This window comes from Montipora foliosa, chromosome 8 (genome assembly GCF_036669935.1).
Source record: "Montipora foliosa isolate CH-2021 chromosome 8, ASM3666993v2, whole genome shotgun sequence".
Taxonomy (NCBI): Eukaryota; Metazoa; Cnidaria; class Anthozoa; order Scleractinia; family Acroporidae; genus Montipora; species Montipora foliosa.
Genome location: NC_090876.1, coordinates 45,739,396 through 45,756,895, shown reverse-complemented (window position 1 = coordinate 45,756,895; position 17,500 = coordinate 45,739,396). Strand labels below are relative to the sequence as shown.

General features: G+C 38.5%; 1 protein-coding gene across 2 annotated transcripts in view; it reads left to right on the top strand.

Moving 5' to 3' along the window:
- The window catches only part of LOC137967875 (angiopoietin-1 receptor-like), a 37,443-nt gene that overhangs the window by 19,305 nt on the left and 638 nt on the right, over positions 1–17,500 (top strand). For both annotated transcript variants that reach the window (XM_068814472.1, XM_068814471.1), the window contains 13 exons: positions 2,714–2,747; positions 3,029–3,089; positions 3,190–3,794; positions 4,736–5,032; positions 8,528–8,830; positions 8,979–9,165; positions 10,349–10,554; positions 11,133–11,317; positions 11,799–12,296; positions 13,315–13,526; positions 14,041–14,081; positions 14,498–14,594; positions 15,705–17,500. The exon at positions 15,705–17,500 is cut by the window's right edge and continues 638 nt beyond it. In XM_068814472.1, coding sequence (XP_068670573.1) covers positions 2,714–2,747; positions 3,029–3,089; positions 3,190–3,794; positions 4,736–5,032; positions 8,528–8,830; positions 8,979–9,165; positions 10,349–10,554; positions 11,133–11,317; positions 11,799–12,296; positions 13,315–13,526; positions 14,041–14,081; positions 14,498–14,594; positions 15,705–15,885 — 2,907 coding nt within the window. In that variant the 3' untranslated portion in view covers positions 15,886–17,500. The remainder of the gene's footprint in view (positions 1–2,713; positions 2,748–3,028; positions 3,090–3,189; positions 3,795–4,735; positions 5,033–8,527; positions 8,831–8,978; positions 9,166–10,348; positions 10,555–11,132; positions 11,318–11,798; positions 12,297–13,314; positions 13,527–14,040; positions 14,082–14,497; positions 14,595–15,704) is intronic.

Genomic DNA, 17,500 nt, shown 5'->3' with positions numbered 1-17,500 from the left:
CGTTTCTCATTGGCGCTCCGTTCCTGGGCTCTGTCAACTTTTTACCAGCACACCTCGCTTCCCCCGACAAATGGCTCTTTGTCGTAAAATTAATCTGAGGGTCGCCTCTGCTGAAGACTTCAGTATTGTCAACTGTGCTGCTTCAAGAGTTTCTCTCTTTCTCGCATAAACGCACACCTCACCCACAAATATTTTCAAGCAACTCCTTTCAACCTTTCGATTTCAAAATCCTTTGCAAACTCAAGATTTCTTGTGATTAGAACAACTATTGTAAGAGAAGTCTAATTAACAGCTATTGCTACTTACAATTTCCATGGCTTTTAGAGATATGTACTCTGACTTTTCAAAAGCTCCTGATTAGAAGTAAGTACTTTACAGTGTTATTTATGGAATGAATAACAAGTAGTTACGATCTACAACAAAAAAGAGTTACGTAAATCGCGTCGTACAGTAGAAATCCGTCCGCTTTCATTTTTTAAATTTTATTGTAATATTTAAGAGAATATTTACATTTTATCTGTCGGGTAAGGAAGCCTTCTTTGTCGGGTTATTGACCCGAGACCAGAAATGACCAGAAATTGTAAACACACATCCACCAGACGTGTTTGATTCCTTCTCTGATAACCAACCAACCCGAAAAAGTTACCAGAGAATTTGCCGTTTAGTTTCGGTGTTGTTCGTAACACCACAGTAACGAGGGTTCGACGAAGGGGTGAATGCGAGTAAATTTCTTGTGTGCATTGTGATGTTTATTTCAAGATTTTTATGCAATTTTTTTTGCGGGGTGGAGAATGTTAAATTAGAAAAGTATTCCACTGAAAGTTCGTCAAAAAATCTTTATTTTTGAGCGTTCAGTTCGACAAAAAATCTCACAAAGACCTTTTCCAGCATAAAAATTATTGAAACAAACAAAAAAACCCTTCGTATTTCAATTGCGTGCGTGCAAACAAAAAACAAATTGTCCGTGTCACGTAAATAAATTTGTCATCGGAGTTCAGGATCAAACCCTTTTCTGAAGAACCTTTTCCTTGAATAATGAAGAACGAAATAGACAACAAGCTTTCTTTTAAAGAAATCGTCACTGTCACATTTCCATTTTTTTCCCTTGAAGACTGTGCACATTTGAGTTCAAAATAAATGTAAATGATCGTAAATAGCCAGACAACAGACAGAAAATGAGATGCGACTTCAGTAAACAGATGCATTCAAGGCGTACGATTCCTTCAATGAGTTTAAATCGTAAACCCATACAGAATTTGTTATTTGGTTTCAGTGTTGTACATAACATCACAGTCAGTAAAATATTAGAAACACAGCTCACTTTGATACGGAGATGCAATTGTTGTAGAAGTCCATTACTCGTCGCTTTTAAGATTCCAGATATTTATTTTTCACCGTTTGTCTTGTTTATCCCATTGAGGCTCCATTCTTGAGCTCCATAAATTAAGGGTATATTTTGTTTAAAGATTCACTAAACGCCATTCGCGTTGCATTGACTTCGACGCCATTGCAGGTTAATTAAATATTTTACTGTGTCCACCGGATAAAATCTACGCATTTCTACTAACGCTGAAAGCTACCTAAAATACGCGCAAAAGACTCTACGCACAAAGAGAATACTTAGCAGGGGAATGACAGGAGAGACCCATTGCGCAACTTTTCCATTTTCTTGACACGGAAAAAAACAAAGAAAAATAATACAACGGATAAATTCCACTCATTTTCTGACTGGATTGCCATATGACAACCCAGTAATAACTTCTTGAAAGGAGCCGCAAGGCGGTTGCCGTTTATTTCACAGGTTTGGTTACCAATGATAAATGCAATAGTGCGATATGTTGACCAGATGGGTCCACATCATGAAACTGCACATCACTTTAGGAGCAAAACGTCTTGACTGTTTGAAATGTATTTTAACTAGCTAGCTGGAAAACATTTGTTAAGACATTACTGTCGTTGATTTCCATTGCAACCGCATTTTACGTTGAAGTAAACTTATTAAATGCATGGCTCAAAGGAACCCGAAGAATTTTTAAAGACCTTGTATTACCAATACCTGCTGATAAAATAATTAACATCATCACGATAATTTCATTTAATAACTCCTTAGGTTGTTCATTGTTTAACCGTGCACCGGTGGCTATGTTGGTTGAGCACCGGGCTGTCACTCGGGAGGTCGCGACTTCAACTCCGGCCGGACCAACATTCAGGGTCTTTAAAAAACTGAGGAGGAAGTGCTGCCTTTGTAATAACATCTGCAAATGGTTAGACTCCCTAGTCTTCTCGGATAATGACGCGTACCATAAACCGTAGACCTCGTCTCACAACCCTTCAATGTTCATAATCTTGTGGGACGTAAAAGAACCCACACACTTGTCGCAAAGAGTAGGGCATGTAGTTCCCGGTGTTGTGGTCTGTCTTCAATGAGATAGACCACCTTTTCTCCGTTAGTGGAGCTTCTGTGGAGATACCCTGCTTAGTGGCAAAAGTTTATAAATAAATATAAATAAATAAATAAATAAATAAGTAAATAAATAAATAAATAAATAAATAAATAAATAAGTTTTCCCCGTACTGTCAACTGATAACTAAGAGAGCAGTTTCGTTCTCAGTCCACCTGTCGCGAACTTTAAATCTGCAAAGCGATTTTAATTATCCGAAGTCTTGTATATTAAAGTTTTCATTCTAGCACATTTTTTCTTGCTTGTTACAGACGTTTGCAAGTATAATCGTAATTTCTCAAAATGGTAAGTAACTCAACTTTTATCAGTGGGGTAGGTGTGTTGGCAGAAGGTAAATCGCAGGCGTTAACTTTGACTATTTCTTTTATTTAAAATCGCTCATTACAATTTTACTTTAAGCCTTTAATGAAATTCCCCTTACATATCATTATAGCTGCTTTGGAAATTATGTCCATTATTACATAGAGAAATTCTTTCTTTCCTTTTTTTTTGGCCCTTTTTTCATTCCTTGCTTAATTTCTCACTGTTTCCTCTCTTCCAATCGGTCATATCTTTCTTTTATTCAGTTTTGTCAGAGATGGTAGTCCTTGACCATTGGCTACTAAATAATGAAGAGAAAGACATTAGGTTGGTGATGAACACTGAGGTCAATTTCGTTTATTAAAATTAGCAATAACTCTAGTAGACATTTTGGACAATTCAATGTTGTATTTTTTTCTTTTTGAAGATACATCAGCACCAATGCTTCGTCACCAACCACCTTTATCGAAGGCAGATGTCCAGGCAGCAAGGCTTTTTTAATAAGACAAGCAGGCAATGTCTTCAACTACGCCAAGTCACCAATAACCAATATTAATGGCCGAAGCTTTACGATTTCAATTTGGATCAAACAATTGAAGTGGAACCTTGGATCTCAGGATGGCGGAATATATGGTGACTGGATTTATCAATGGCCGTCGAGTCAGTCATCGCAGTTTTTACTAAGCTATCAAAATCGGAAGTTTTTGTTCAGTCGCCATGTGCTCAACCGTACGATAGAAAGGGAATGGTGGTCCGTAGAAAGTGCCACAGTTCCCCTGGGTAATTGGACACACGTTGCTATCACGTGGAATCACTTGACAGCAAAAGTATTTATCTTCGCTGACGGCAAACAAGTAGGATACACGACATATTATCCTGGGGAAATCTTTTACCCACCCACTCAGGAAAAGTGCTACACAATTGGCAACAACGATCGTATTCCGGATCATGACGGCGACTTTAAAGGAGCAGTAATGGAGCTTTATGTCTTTGGCACGGCACTTTCACAAGATGAGATTAATAGCTTAAGAGGTGAGATATTACAGATTAGGACTTCATGGACAATGATTAGAGATAAAGATCCAGAAAATGATTTCACTTTATGAATGGGAGAAATTGCAAATCGAAAATGAAATCAAATTTTCGCAAGATGGCAAAGTAACTAGCTCCAATCTTAAACAAAACGGTTGAGAAAATTGATTTTCAAGCCTTTGTAAGTGCAAAAATAATCAGCGGAGTTTGAAGAATCCGTCCTCTCTATTCAATGTTGTTTGGGCTTCCTTAACGTTTCTACAATAGTGGCAGCTTCTTAAATTTTACACTGTATAGGGGTGGGGGAAAATGGAAGTTACTTTAGAAATATTATTGACCTACACATACTGGAGAAGCATTTTTGGACTCCAAGAGGCCTGTTTTGACCAAGGTTGTGGTTTTCCTCTATTTTTCTTGCTAAGCCTCAGATTCCTGAAGAATACTTCCTTATTTAAAAAATAAAAGAAATATCGTAATCGTCATTTCAAAGGCAACAAGAGAAAGCCATTGTTTGATTAGTTATAAACAGCATAAAAATATTAAGAGATTCGTTTTAGTTCTCAATTTAAACAGACAGCCCACAGTTAACTATGTTTAAAAGCGCAACGGTACTAAATTTTACATTGAAGAAAAAAGCGCTTTGGCAATCATTATTTGGGGCTCACGATTTAACAGTCTGACCTTGTAGCTCAGTCGGTAGAGCAGCGGTGATCTCACCCAAAGTCCGTGGGTTCAATTCCCACTCTGGTCAGGTTTTCCTCTGTCCTTGAGTTGGCCCATTTCCATGCACTAGTAGGGCTTACGCTTACATGGTATACGTTGGTAGAATATAGCATTTTCCGCTCCTGTTAGTTTTCTTTAGTAAAGCCATGAGTGATCTTCTGTGGCTTCCTTGTGGGCAGTTTAAAGTTCAGTTATTATCTGTTTTGTGATATTCATAGGTGTCCCTAAAATCACAAACGAGAACAAAGAAGTATCGGGGAGATCCGTTGTGATCAGATGGACCCCTCCTCTAGAAGGGGCTTGTCCAGTTGTGAGATACACCGTACACTTCAGAGTTGTACAAGCATCTGAAAATAGCATATGGAATTCTGTAAACGTCAGTTGCAATGCAACCAGCTACACTCTTCATCTAATTAATTGTAGAAAAGAGTATGAAATAGCACTCACGTCGTTCAATGGTTATAAGGAAAGTGCCTTAAGTGAAAGCAAGCGGTGGAAATTCAAAACTGGAGGAGGTAAGCTTAGTTGGATTACTATATCATGAGTTTAGGTATTTACGTTGGCCATTAAGGAAATAGTGGAAAACAGTGAGGATCACAAACACGTTACTCAGTTTGGCCCTTAAAAGGTAACGTGACAGCTGTAACTTCAAGACGATTTAAACTGTGACAAGGAATCTTGGAAGATGTCTAAACTGTCATAAAGCGAGGCGACTTGACCCTTTTTACTGGGTTGCCTATGGCAATCCAGTCGGAAAATGGGTAGATTTTTTTAATTTTTTTATTTTCCGTGTCGGTAAAAGTCTTGTCTGTCTCTCCCCTGCTAAGTGGTGTCTTTATGCATAGAGCCTTCTGCGCGTATTGTCTTAGGATCGAGAGGGTAGTGGGAAATGCGTAGATTTCTGCGGTGGACACAGTAGAATGATCAACGTAACCGGCAATGGCGTCGAAAGTCATGTAACGCGAATGGCGTTTTAGTGCATTAATGGGAAGTCAATTGGATACTGAACAAGAAAGGCGCTGAAAAAAAAAATCTGGAATCTTAAAAGCGACGAGTAATGGACTTCGACAACAATCTGTCGCCCGTCGAGCCGTAATCAAAGTGAAATGTAGTTCTAATATTGTACGAGTGTGGTGTTTTGTACAACGCTGAAATCAAATGGAAAATTCTCTAGTAACTTATGGGTTTAACAAAACAAAGAATTGGATCTGTACTCAATTCTGCACAGTCTTCTGCTAACAATTGGAAATTTCACAAATTCCTGTTAGTCAAAAATTATTTGAAAGAAAGCTTGTTGCCCATTTTTTGCTTGATAATTCAAGTAAAGGGTTTTTCAGTGAAGGGTTTGATGCTAAACACTCGTGGGAAATTTATTTACCGTGTTGCGTTTTTGACACGGAGTGTAATTTGACACGATTGAGGTTCTTGTCTTCACGCACGTATTAAATGAAATAGGAAGGGTTTTTTTCCTCTTATAGCACATATGTTGTTTGTTTCAAAAAGCATTTCGCTGGAAAATGGTGGCTTTTATGAATTCATCATGTGTAATATGCGAGCTTAACTGGATAGTTTTTATGGCAATAGTAAAGCATTTTCGTGTCAAAATATAAGGTAAGCGACTCCTTTCTGTTGTGTTAACTTAATTGAATATACCATGGCTCGTAAGTTTGTATTTGTCATCTGCTGTAAACTTGTTTTCCACACTCAAAATTACCTCCAGAACCTACTTTTTGCATAAAATAAGCTTTTAGAATGATTTTCGTTTCTTCTGTGGTGATACTTGACGATTCGGGAACATTTGTGAAAAAAGATTTATAACGGGTCACACGCGCAACTTGCCCGATTATGCATATAACATCCACTTCGCCTTTTGACATCCCATTGAAAGAAACTCGTAAAATATTCGCAGACCGGTCGCTTTCTCTGAAATTTGAAAGGATGATTGCTAACAAATATAGAAAGATTTTCACAATAACTAAAAATTCCTGTGTTAAGCATTAGAATTCGAGGAAGAGGTAATGTGACTAAATTTGTCCCGTGCGGTGCTATCTTTATGATTTGACTGTTGTGCAAATTTTGACAGATAATATTAAATTATAAAAAAAATATCTAGGTAAAGGTAAAGGTACACCTTATTTAACGTCGGAAGTTCCTTTACTCTCTAGAGAGTATTCTCCCAGGAAGCCGACGGATAGATCGTTAAAAAATCTTTATTTTTAGCTGTTATTTGAACATAAAAGATGCAACACTTGACGCAAAATAATATTTTTGCTATTACTATGTATTTTTCCCGGGAATCGGGTTGAAAATGAGTTAACAAATTTGCATACGTGGGTTGAAATGTGATACACGAGGAGAAAAGAATTTTATTTCTCTGACAAATGATTTTGTAATTGTAGTGCAAGATGAAAATTATTTGGGAAGCCAACAATATTCTTTTAACTTCCTGGTTAATCCAATTTTATTGCTGCGACTTGCTAGTGCGAAGATTGTGTACATGAAACTCGGGCTTCTTGCGAATTTTGAGTGTCACGAAATTACATAATTTGCGTGACAATATATCCATTTTTTAATACTCTGACCCAAATACATAGTAACAAACTTCATATTTACTTAACCATTTCTTCGCTTTTGTGCTTGTCAGCGTTGTGATTTGCGGTAATTCGCAATTCTGTTTTTGTATCTCATAGATGTTTAGATTTTCAATTACACGGCCACTCAACCTCTCGATTGTGTAAATAGTTCACCCTGAAGTCAAAATAGATACGTTCCTCAGGAACCCGACAAAGAAGCCTTCCTGACCCGACAGAAGAAATCTAAATATTCAGTTAAATATTACAACAAAATTAACTAACGACGGAAGTTTCTTCGCTAAAAAGTACGTTGTTCTACTCTGAAAGATTCAGTTGACACAGGGTGATCACGTGCACCTTTACGGTTGCCTAGCATGTGATCAATTTCTTCCTTTTGACAAAACGTTAGAGACTGCAAAAATGTTCGTGTTTTTAAGATCTTTCAATGAGAATTCGATTCATAGTTATATATAAACACTATGTTATTTTTTTTCTTCATCTGTCTCTTGGCTTGCCTTTTTCTGGTGCAAACGCAAAGCGAAACAATGTTTTGACCTGGCATCAGATTAGCCCGTCACATTATGAAGCGGAAACAACACCTTTAGTCCTTTCTTGTATGTGCAATAAACGTTTGCTTAGTCCAACTGCTAGACATGCTGGAAAACGTCCGTCAGAGCAGTTTGCAGTTAGTTTTTTGCCGACTATTTATTTAAAGAAGAAACGAGTGAATTTTACTCAAGAGTGTGTTTTGTTATCTTTAAACTGAATTTATTACGAAAGCTTAAAAGACTAAAAGACCTTAAAATGGGACAGGACATTACAAAATAATTAAACGTGTGAGCCAAAGGGCCTCTGCTAGCGCGACATGTGGGTGACCCCTCAAATGGTCTTAATGACGCCCCACTTGAAAAAATTAACTGGAACGCTGCAGTTCTTTGTGTAACGCGTACCACAGGTAACCTAGTGTAAGCTTTTTGGAGCTTCTCGTTTTTTCTTGGAATGCCATAATCTTGGACCCGCCATCTTGGCTTACTTCTTTAAACCTGTGAAAACCGTACAAATGGACGTAAAAATTACCAGTTAAAAACCATATTTATTCTTGATAATGGAGTCATGACGACTCCATAGCGTCCAGCAATAAATCTGTTATTAATTGTTGCATGTCTTTTGCTTTGGAAAATCTCTTTTCACCATAGTTACATTAAGCTTCTGCGCAAACCAATGTAATTCTTTTGAAGGTTCGCAGATTGTCCCTGATGTTTCTTGTTTCTAATCTCAGTTGTTTTTAAGTCTTTTCATTTATAGGTCTTTGTTAGATAATTTCCCGTTCTATGGTATTTAACGTATTTATTCAAGGCCATTCAATATAGGGCTTTATTGAGTCTACATGGAAATATCTCGTTGGCGTAAGACACGATGTAATTATTTTTCTCTAAGGTGTTCCTTTACCTCCTACCATCATAAACACAGAAACAGAAATATTGGCCTGCAAAGCAAAACTAACTTGGAATACGCCTGTAAATAATGGATGTCCGCTGACTATGTACTCAGTTTACCACCAACAGCTGCAACCTCGAGAAACGGGAGCAATATGGCACGAAATTAACATAACTGACGTCTTGAAGACTAGTCATGTTTTGTTGCTAAAATGTGATACGCAGCACATAATTGAGATGTCTGCCTGGAACGAGCTGGGGAAGAGCGACAGATCAAAAACATGGATCATAAAAACACTCTCAGGTGGGTTTGAAAATTGACACTTATGCGTTAGTAAGTTTTCCTTTTTGGGTTGTTGTCTAGTGACGAGGGTGATGGCAAAGCTATCGGCCGATTACATTCCTCGCAATGAACTACTTCCAGAAGAAGAACCTACCCTCTTACTTTTCAGACAAAGAAGTTGAGGACAGCATCGGAAAGACATCTTCAGTCCCAGAGAATGGCAGTTTTTCTTTATTGCAGTATGCTATGCTAGTAGTGGGAATAGCAGTTCTTCTCATAATCGCTGTTTTGGCAATAGTTTGGTTTCGTCGAAAATCGTTGAAGTTGAAGCGGTCTCGTAGCCAGAGACCTATAAGGTAATTACATAATAATAATAGTAGTGATAATGATAATAGTAATGATGATGATGATAATAATAATAATAATAGAAAATATCCTGCAAAGGTTGGTCAAGACAACGTGAACATACCAACGCCTATGTTCACGTTGTCTTGACCAACCTTTGCAGGATATTTTCTATTTTAAATTTTTTTATGGTTTGGTCACGATCTATTTTGATCCAACGTAGAGCAAGTTTTGATCGTACACGGTTTTTGCAGTGGTTTAATCCTTAAAAAGTAATAATAATAATAATAATAATAATAATAATAATAATAATAATAATAATAATAATGATGATGATGATGATGATGATGATGATGATGATGATGATGATAATAATAATAGTAATAATAAATAATAATGGGTTAACAATCGGAAAAGAAAGGATGAGAAGAAGACCCTGAATGACGGACCCCTTCGTTGGGAACTGAGGCAGTAGTTCCCAGGCTACGATGTGAAGCAATATAACATCATAATGGATGCCCTCGGGGAGTGGTCACGGGAGCTGGATATCACGATGCGCGAACTCGTGGGAGGCAGAAGAACAGACGTACTGTGAAAGATGCAGAGTGCAGTGCTCTCGGGAACGTTGAATATCGCCCGGACTTTCAAGGTTGCAATCTGAATTAGAAATAGATAGAAAGAGGACCGTACACACAACGCAGCTTTTTAGGATTATTCAATGTATATATACAGAAATATATAGATCTTGCATTGCAATTGAAGTTGTTATTAATTATTTTCTCATTATTCATTTATTTATTTACTTATTTTTACCCCACGTCTCACAGGTTACGGTTTGTGTCCTATGTAACTTGATTAGAATGTAGCATACAGTTGAATCCTCTGCTATATAATAATAATAATAATAATAATAATAATAATAATAATAATAATAATAATAATGTTGAACTGGCCGCAATGAGACGGTGTTTCAAACGAAGCCAATAACTCTAACTTATTAACTAAGTAGCTGAAATTAAATTATTCAGGGTACAGCCACAGACTTTGAACAGTCTATGATTCGACAAGGTTTTTTTTAGCTTAGTTTCATTGCTAGGCAGTAATATAGACTTAATGGTCACTCATACTGAAATTATGATTAGCATATATTTACAACGTCTTATAACTTCAGTTGATTGTATGGTCTGTCGGTAGATCTAAGTCTACGATCATCCCTCTGTTACAATGGGAGGTTTGTCCAGACCAGGTTGACTTCAAAGAGGAGATTGGCAGTGGTGCTTTTGGTAAAGTTCTAAGAGGCATTTACAGGGAATCACCTGGTATCGAGGTGTTTTGTAAATCTAGGACGCCGATTGCGGACTTCAAAGAAGGAAAAACAGTCGCTGTTAAGGTTTTGGGGGGTATGTATTCATTCAAACATCCACTCGATCATCATAGTCAATGTCCGTTGCTCGCCGTGCTAAAACCAAAAGAGAGTTTGATTACAAACTAATCAGATATTAATAACTTTATCTTAAACCGCCACCCGGTTGGCTTAGTTAGTACGGCATCGGACCGCTGAGCGGGAGGTCGCGGTTTCAAACCCTAGACCCGGCCGCAAAGCAGGGTCTTAAAATAATTAGTAAGATCATGCTGGCTGTGTGCTGAACATCTGCTTCAGCTCAGGTGATCGCGTCATTAAGCAGTAACGTTACTTTATTGACCTCTCCCAGAAACCTCCAGACGTAAAACTGGAGGGGAACTTAAAATAACTTACACACTAATGCTTTGCTATCACAAGCATGCTAGGGTCAGGTGGAGGCTGGGTGTTTGGCTGACCACCTGTCCCCAAGAGCCTCTAGTGGTTATGGAAACCCGTAAGGATGTAGTATGCGCCACTTGACGAACGGTGACGATGATGACGAAGACGACGACGACGACGACGTCGACGATGATGATGATGACGATGATGATGATAGTGAACTTTATCTTTGCTTAGACAATGAAGATCAAGACGCTAGGAACCAGTTTCTGGAAGAAATTGAACTGATGAAAGCGATCGGTTCTCACAAGAACGTTGTTAGCATGTTGGGCTGTTGTGTTAACTCGGAACCAATTTTTCTACTGCTGGAGTACCTTCCTTACGGAGATCTTCAACATTGGCTCAGAAACAAGAGACGAAAGGTAGAGCATAACAGTAAATCCCAGTTAAACCTAAGGATATTTTCTTTAATGAATACCTTGATTCTACACGCCATGTCTTTCTGAGTAGATGTATGAATATGTAGCCCCTTGCCTAAATTTCTTATATTTACCTGTTGCCGTACATTTCAATTGATCACTGAAATACAGTTGAGGTGGTAATTCCCCTCTTGTCCCTTGCCGGACTGTAAAGGATTGGCAAACTTGCGACACGAGGACTTCGCGACACTAGGATATCGCCGAAAATTCATCTATCAACAAAACGTTACGTAGCATCTGCGAATAAAACTACGAGTCAGTTAAGGAAAACAAACAGAAAGCAAATGGGATAGTGTGATACAACTTGTTTCGTTAGTTAGTTAGTTAGTTTAGTTAGTTATTTAGTTTTGTTTTTGTTGTTTGCTTGCTTTTGTATCTTCCTTGCTTATTTCTTCTTATTGTCATTTTTACTTCGGACTGGTAGAAAAGCTATCAAAAATTCTACGCTGACGACAATGATTTCTTCACACTGGATACTAAGAAGTCAACTCTCATCAACGATGATGAATCAAAAGTACTGCTTGTTGAGGTCCCAGAACAAGGCAAAAATCCTGGAAAGTTCGACACAAGCGCGTGTGGTGATGGCAACAAATTTGTTGAAGATGGCGAGGAATGCTTGGCTACGGATGCCATTGAGGTGCCCCTTCTCAATGAATGTTGTAACGACTCAGAAGCTAGACTAAAGAATGGTGGGGGCGATGCGACGGCCAGTATCATGCGCAATGAAGATCTTTCCCGAGAGCCCTTACTTGAGGAAGGTCTAACTTCCAGGGATCCTCAAAAGAGGGTGATGAATCAGTATGAAGATCGTGCTGGGCTCAAGGCTTCTACTCCTCACAGTAAAGATGACCGCCGGTCTCATGAAGAAAATGTCGCAGCAGAAGACCTTCTTTGTTTTGCATTGCAAATAGCGCGAGGAATGGTAAGTGATTTGGAACCAGGGAAACACGTATAACTAGACTAGTAATACATGTCCGTTAGAATACGACGATGAAGTTGCAGGACAAGGACAAGAAGACGAGCAGAAAAAAGGTTCACGAGACTTAGCCATCGGTACGAAGCAGTTAATAGCTCTTGTGTTGTAATGGTTTGGTCTGTAGTTGTGAGGGAAGGGGAGAGTGGCTATGGCAATTTCCGAACTTCTGTGCAACCAATCCTAGCCGTCGGAGTAAAAAGGATTTGCGATCGACAGTTAAATGGCAATTCGTTAAGAGCAAACTGACCCCAAACTTTTTAAAATAATGTTAACTTTTTTTCTCACCAGTGGCGACCCTCCCTAAAAGAGGTTGCACAAAGTAATCGGAAAATGACCGAGTAGAGTCTTTGTTTTCAGAGTCAACTTGAAGTCCACTGCAACTTCTAAAGCAAAAAAACTGGGTAGAGACGGTACACAGGAGTGGGATGTTTGGAAAAGTAACCAGTTTTCCCTTCAGTCAAGGTCTTACAATAGTTAAATCCTTATTAATCGGGCCATAAAGAACTGAGTCTAGGAATTGGCATTTTTTCCGTTTTGGGGTCTTGAGTTTTCTTTTCTCTTGTTCTGCTTTTATTTTATTTATACTTTCTTATAAGTTTTATCATTATCACTGCCTGAGCTGTCAAGCGATTTTGCAAATTTACAAGGAATATGTTTCTAGGGATTCTGTACATATTCACGAAAACAAACCTGACTCGAACATTATAATAATCTAGGGCAATGTACATCCCGTAAGAAGAACACACTTGTCTCTTTTCTTTCGTTTAGCGCTAAACGAGAGATGCACTATTTTTGTAGGCTAGGGATAAAAGGCTATAATGTTAGCTTCCTGTTAACCTATAAAATGTCTGTGATTGTAATACCCGAATAAAAAGGATTTATTTTCTCATAGGAAGTCAAATAAAAACCAATACTTTAATTTACGTTCACTACGGCCACTTATTTTTCTCTATCTCCAAAACAGAGTTACTTATCTAGCAATGGATTTGTTCATCGTGATCTGGCTGCTCGCAACATTCTCCTTGGTGAGGACAGAGTGGTTAAAATTTCGGATTTTGGACTAATGCGGCACGTTGAGGAAGGCCTTTACACGCTCAAGAAAGGGAAAAAATTGCCCGTTAAGTGGACCGCACCTGAGGCACTGTACAACAGTGAATATACCACGAAAAGTGATGTGTAAGTTTTGCAAACTGGCAGCAAACACATATTACATGAATGTGATACTTACTAAACAAAATTGCAGCTTCACCACTTATGATCTCTTTGTCCGTTATTTCACATACAACACTGATACGCAAACTTGACGAAAGGAACACCATAAGCAAATATTTTTCTTATCGGAAGACAGTCTCCACGTATGAAGATTTTTCGAAGTTACTTCTGTGTTTCGCAGTATAAAAAGGAGACAGAGTTTGGTTTGATTCTGAAGAACAGCGCACAGCTGCATGGTTATACTATAGACCTTATTCATAAATGGCGGCCAATTTATAATTCTTTTGTCGAAGAGCAAATTAGCCTACCAAGCCTCGATACCATACAGTGAATTGGAAAGAATTCTTGCTCTAAAATGAGGCTTGGTAGGCTAATTTGCACATGGACAAAAGAATTATAAATGTGACCGCCATTTATGAATAAGGTCTATAACGTACTGCAATAAATAGCTCACGCGCTCTTTTTGTTTTTATTTCAGGTGGTCTTTCGGAGTTGTAATCTGGGATTTTTGCACAATGGGTAAACGAAAAAAGCATTAAAAACCCAAAGCAACGAATACACAATTTAAAGTAAACATGGCTGACGCCGAGCTAATACATTTACGGGAACGATTGGCGCAAGACCTTGGTTCCAGTTTAGCCAGAGTGAAATCTGTTGACTTTGCATAGACGCTTTCTGTGGCGCATTTATATCAAGTCGGATCTTAGGAGCTTTTAAGGGTTTCCTTTTCGTGCTGGGTACTTTCTTAAAATAGATAATAATTTTAACTCGGCATAAACTTGTGATTACTGGACTCTTTGGACCATCATAGGAAAGTTGAAGTGTCATCTCCAGTCAACTCTCTTTCTCTCTGCTTTCCATTCGATTGTAAGATACTTTTACGCATGCTTCCTTGTGTACACACCCAAGTAACGTTAAGATCCTCTTTTTTTCAGGAGGAAATCCGTACCCTGGAGTTAACAACAAGGAGTTATACAAGCTTCTTAAGACAGGTTATCGAATGGAGAGGCCAGAAACGTGCTCCAATGAGCTGTAAGTAAAGGTGCAAAAGAAACTTTGCAAATGGGGTCAACTGATTTTATATATAATTGCATCATTAGCAGAACCTGAATGTTTGAGGCTAACAGCAATAACTTTGACAGTTGGCATTTTTGACAAATTAAAAGAGTCGAACGCAGTCCTGGAGTCAGAGGCCTTAATCTCGTTTAAGGTGATTCCCTGGTTTTGCATTGCGCAACCCTACTGGGCATAATGTATTGCGTCATTGGCGCGCGCATTAGCTCGCGCACATTGGTAAAATGGCGGATTTTCATTGACGCCAAGCTAAATCTGTCAAGGAATAGCTATTTTCTTCTGAACGATCACGGTGACCCCCTCCCCCGCCCTTTTAAATGGTGTTATGTACCCGTAAGGGGTACACGGAAAACATACGTTAAGGAGAAAAAAAAGTTGGATAGTAGAAGTTGTGTTATTTATATAAAATGATGTGAAACTGCATTTGGAGCTAGACAGTGAGTGTGATGTAGCGGTCCAATTTTCTTCCAAATTTTTTGCAAAATTGAGCAATTTGAAATCACTTTGCTGAAAGATTTTAGCCCGGAAAAACAAGTAGGTTCAAGTTTTCAGTAATATTCAGTTGCTTTTGCTATTTAAGAACATGTTTTCCGCTTGATCAAGTTTCGAACGCTTCCCACGTTATTCAGTAAAAAAGAAAAACAGGGCATGCAGCGCGAAAAACAAGCACGGCGTCCCCATCTTTTTTTCGCACTGTTTCAATGTTCTGTGCATGAATATCAATTGTGCCAAGTTTGACAAAAATCTGGATAGTACGTCATTTTCAAGGAAATTATCGTAACATATCAATATACAGTCCTATTGTTTTAGTCAAGTGGACCACATTGCCATAGGCTGCTAAAATGTAAATTTGAATAAATAGGCGAATGATGACAACTAGGAAGGCCCACGTGATCAAAATGCACTTTCTGAAAACGTGAACTGTTTATTTTTGGTGTCCATTTTTGCTAATGTGTCATGGCTATAAAGATTTCTAATTTTCTTTATCGAACACCAAACCAATCCAATCCAATCGTAAATCTATAAGGCATCAAGTAATTACTCAGATCTTTTACCGCTCTTTGCTAGTTTCCAGCTGGTGTCAGAGTGTTGGAAAGAAGAACCCAGCGAGCGGCCAACATTTGACCATGTTTCGACGTCACTGGAGAAGATGATCATGGAGGGAACTCCTTACTTGGATTTTGAATTGCTTGATGAATCCAAGGAATATTACAGTGAGCGGCAATCTGAAAATGATGCTACCACCTAGTACAGAATACTAGCCAAACTATCCTCTGCCTTACCTGCTATTATAGCTGTGTTAATTAATTAGTCTAAAGAAATTCCCCAACCTAACCCTAACCGCTAGACACAAGCAATCGATCAGACACAAAAAAGCACATCAGAAGACACGTAGAGTGCTCAAAATTTGGATGACTTTTGGAAACAGGAGACAAGTACCCACAAATACTAACGCGTGTAAATGTAAGAGCAAACCTGGAACAAGTCTTCTGTTTTTGTTTCACAAGAAGTTCCGAGTTTGCGCACTAAGTAGCGCACTAAGTAGCCAATTAAATCATTTTACAATAAGCTTTCTGCAATTTGTTTTTATAAAAAGCATCATGATCATTTTCTCTGTTCGCTTGTTTACACTCGGGACTCAACCCATGTGTATAACAACTGTACCTCGTTTTTGCCTTTGATAAACAGGATGTGAGTGATCCGCGACGCCATATGTACAGCTTATATTGTAGACGCCGAGACTCAGGTAGCGTTTACACGAACGTGGTTTAATTTGTAACCGCATCGTTTCGATGCGGTTACATGGCACCGATCGAGACCGTAGGCCAAATGCCAAAAGTAGAGCGTTTTCAAAACGATACGGTTTCATCTGCCCTGTAAACGGCGAAACCACATCGATTTGAATACGGTTACTATTTTGTCGCGAAATTTGCATTGTTCGATTCAAAATGGTGACTTTAGGCCGTATTGCAGCGCTCGCTTTTTCCACCACGACTTTGATTTCAGGCGAAAACGGTTTCGTGTAAACACTTCCAAACCGCATCGATTTTGACACGGTTTCGAAGTCATGAAACCGTGTCGATGTGAAACAGGGTTTGTGTAAACGCTGCGGCCTCAAAGAGCAAGATTACTTTTTCCAAGGATCTAGCGTTCACGCAGGTTGTGTACTTGTAAAATAACGATCCCAAGTAATAACCCAAATTTTCGTGTTGGTGCTCCGTCTCTTCCAGAACTGTTCCCCACTTGAACGAAGCTGCAATGCAAATTTGCATTCCGAAGAGAATTGTCAGAAAATGTTTGTATATGGTTAACAGCCCCTGTGAATCGATTGGAGGCCATGAAAAAGTCAGTGGACGTTATCTCTGCCATTGATGCACTTTTAGAAGCGAATGTTTCGCTAAAGATTTGCCATCAGCAGTATTAAACTAGACCAAATGATTAGAATCAACGAAAGCCATTTAGCCTGCGGCGGTGTTATTGAAGATGCACTTTCACGCTACTTTAGAATCACTGTTGAAAGCTGAAAGATTAGTTTGAATGCTTGGTACACGGGATTGTAAGACATGTGACCTAACATTAAATAACAAAAACCCATGATGTGCTCCTTCAATATCAAAGGGTCATGTGAACCTTTCAGTCTTCAAATGATATACAATTAGAAAATTTATCAACTGGTAGACTGATTGTTGGAGGTTTAAGCCATTTGTGTTGTTATTAAGATGAATGAGTAAACATTGCATCCCAGGGGCGATTTTAAGCTGTCTTAGCGTGATTGTAAAAAGAGCTGTCCTGTTTTCTTAGTTTGTTTTTCTCTCGAAGAGCAGAAAGGCTGCAAGTATCCGTTTTTGATCGTTTTTCTTTTA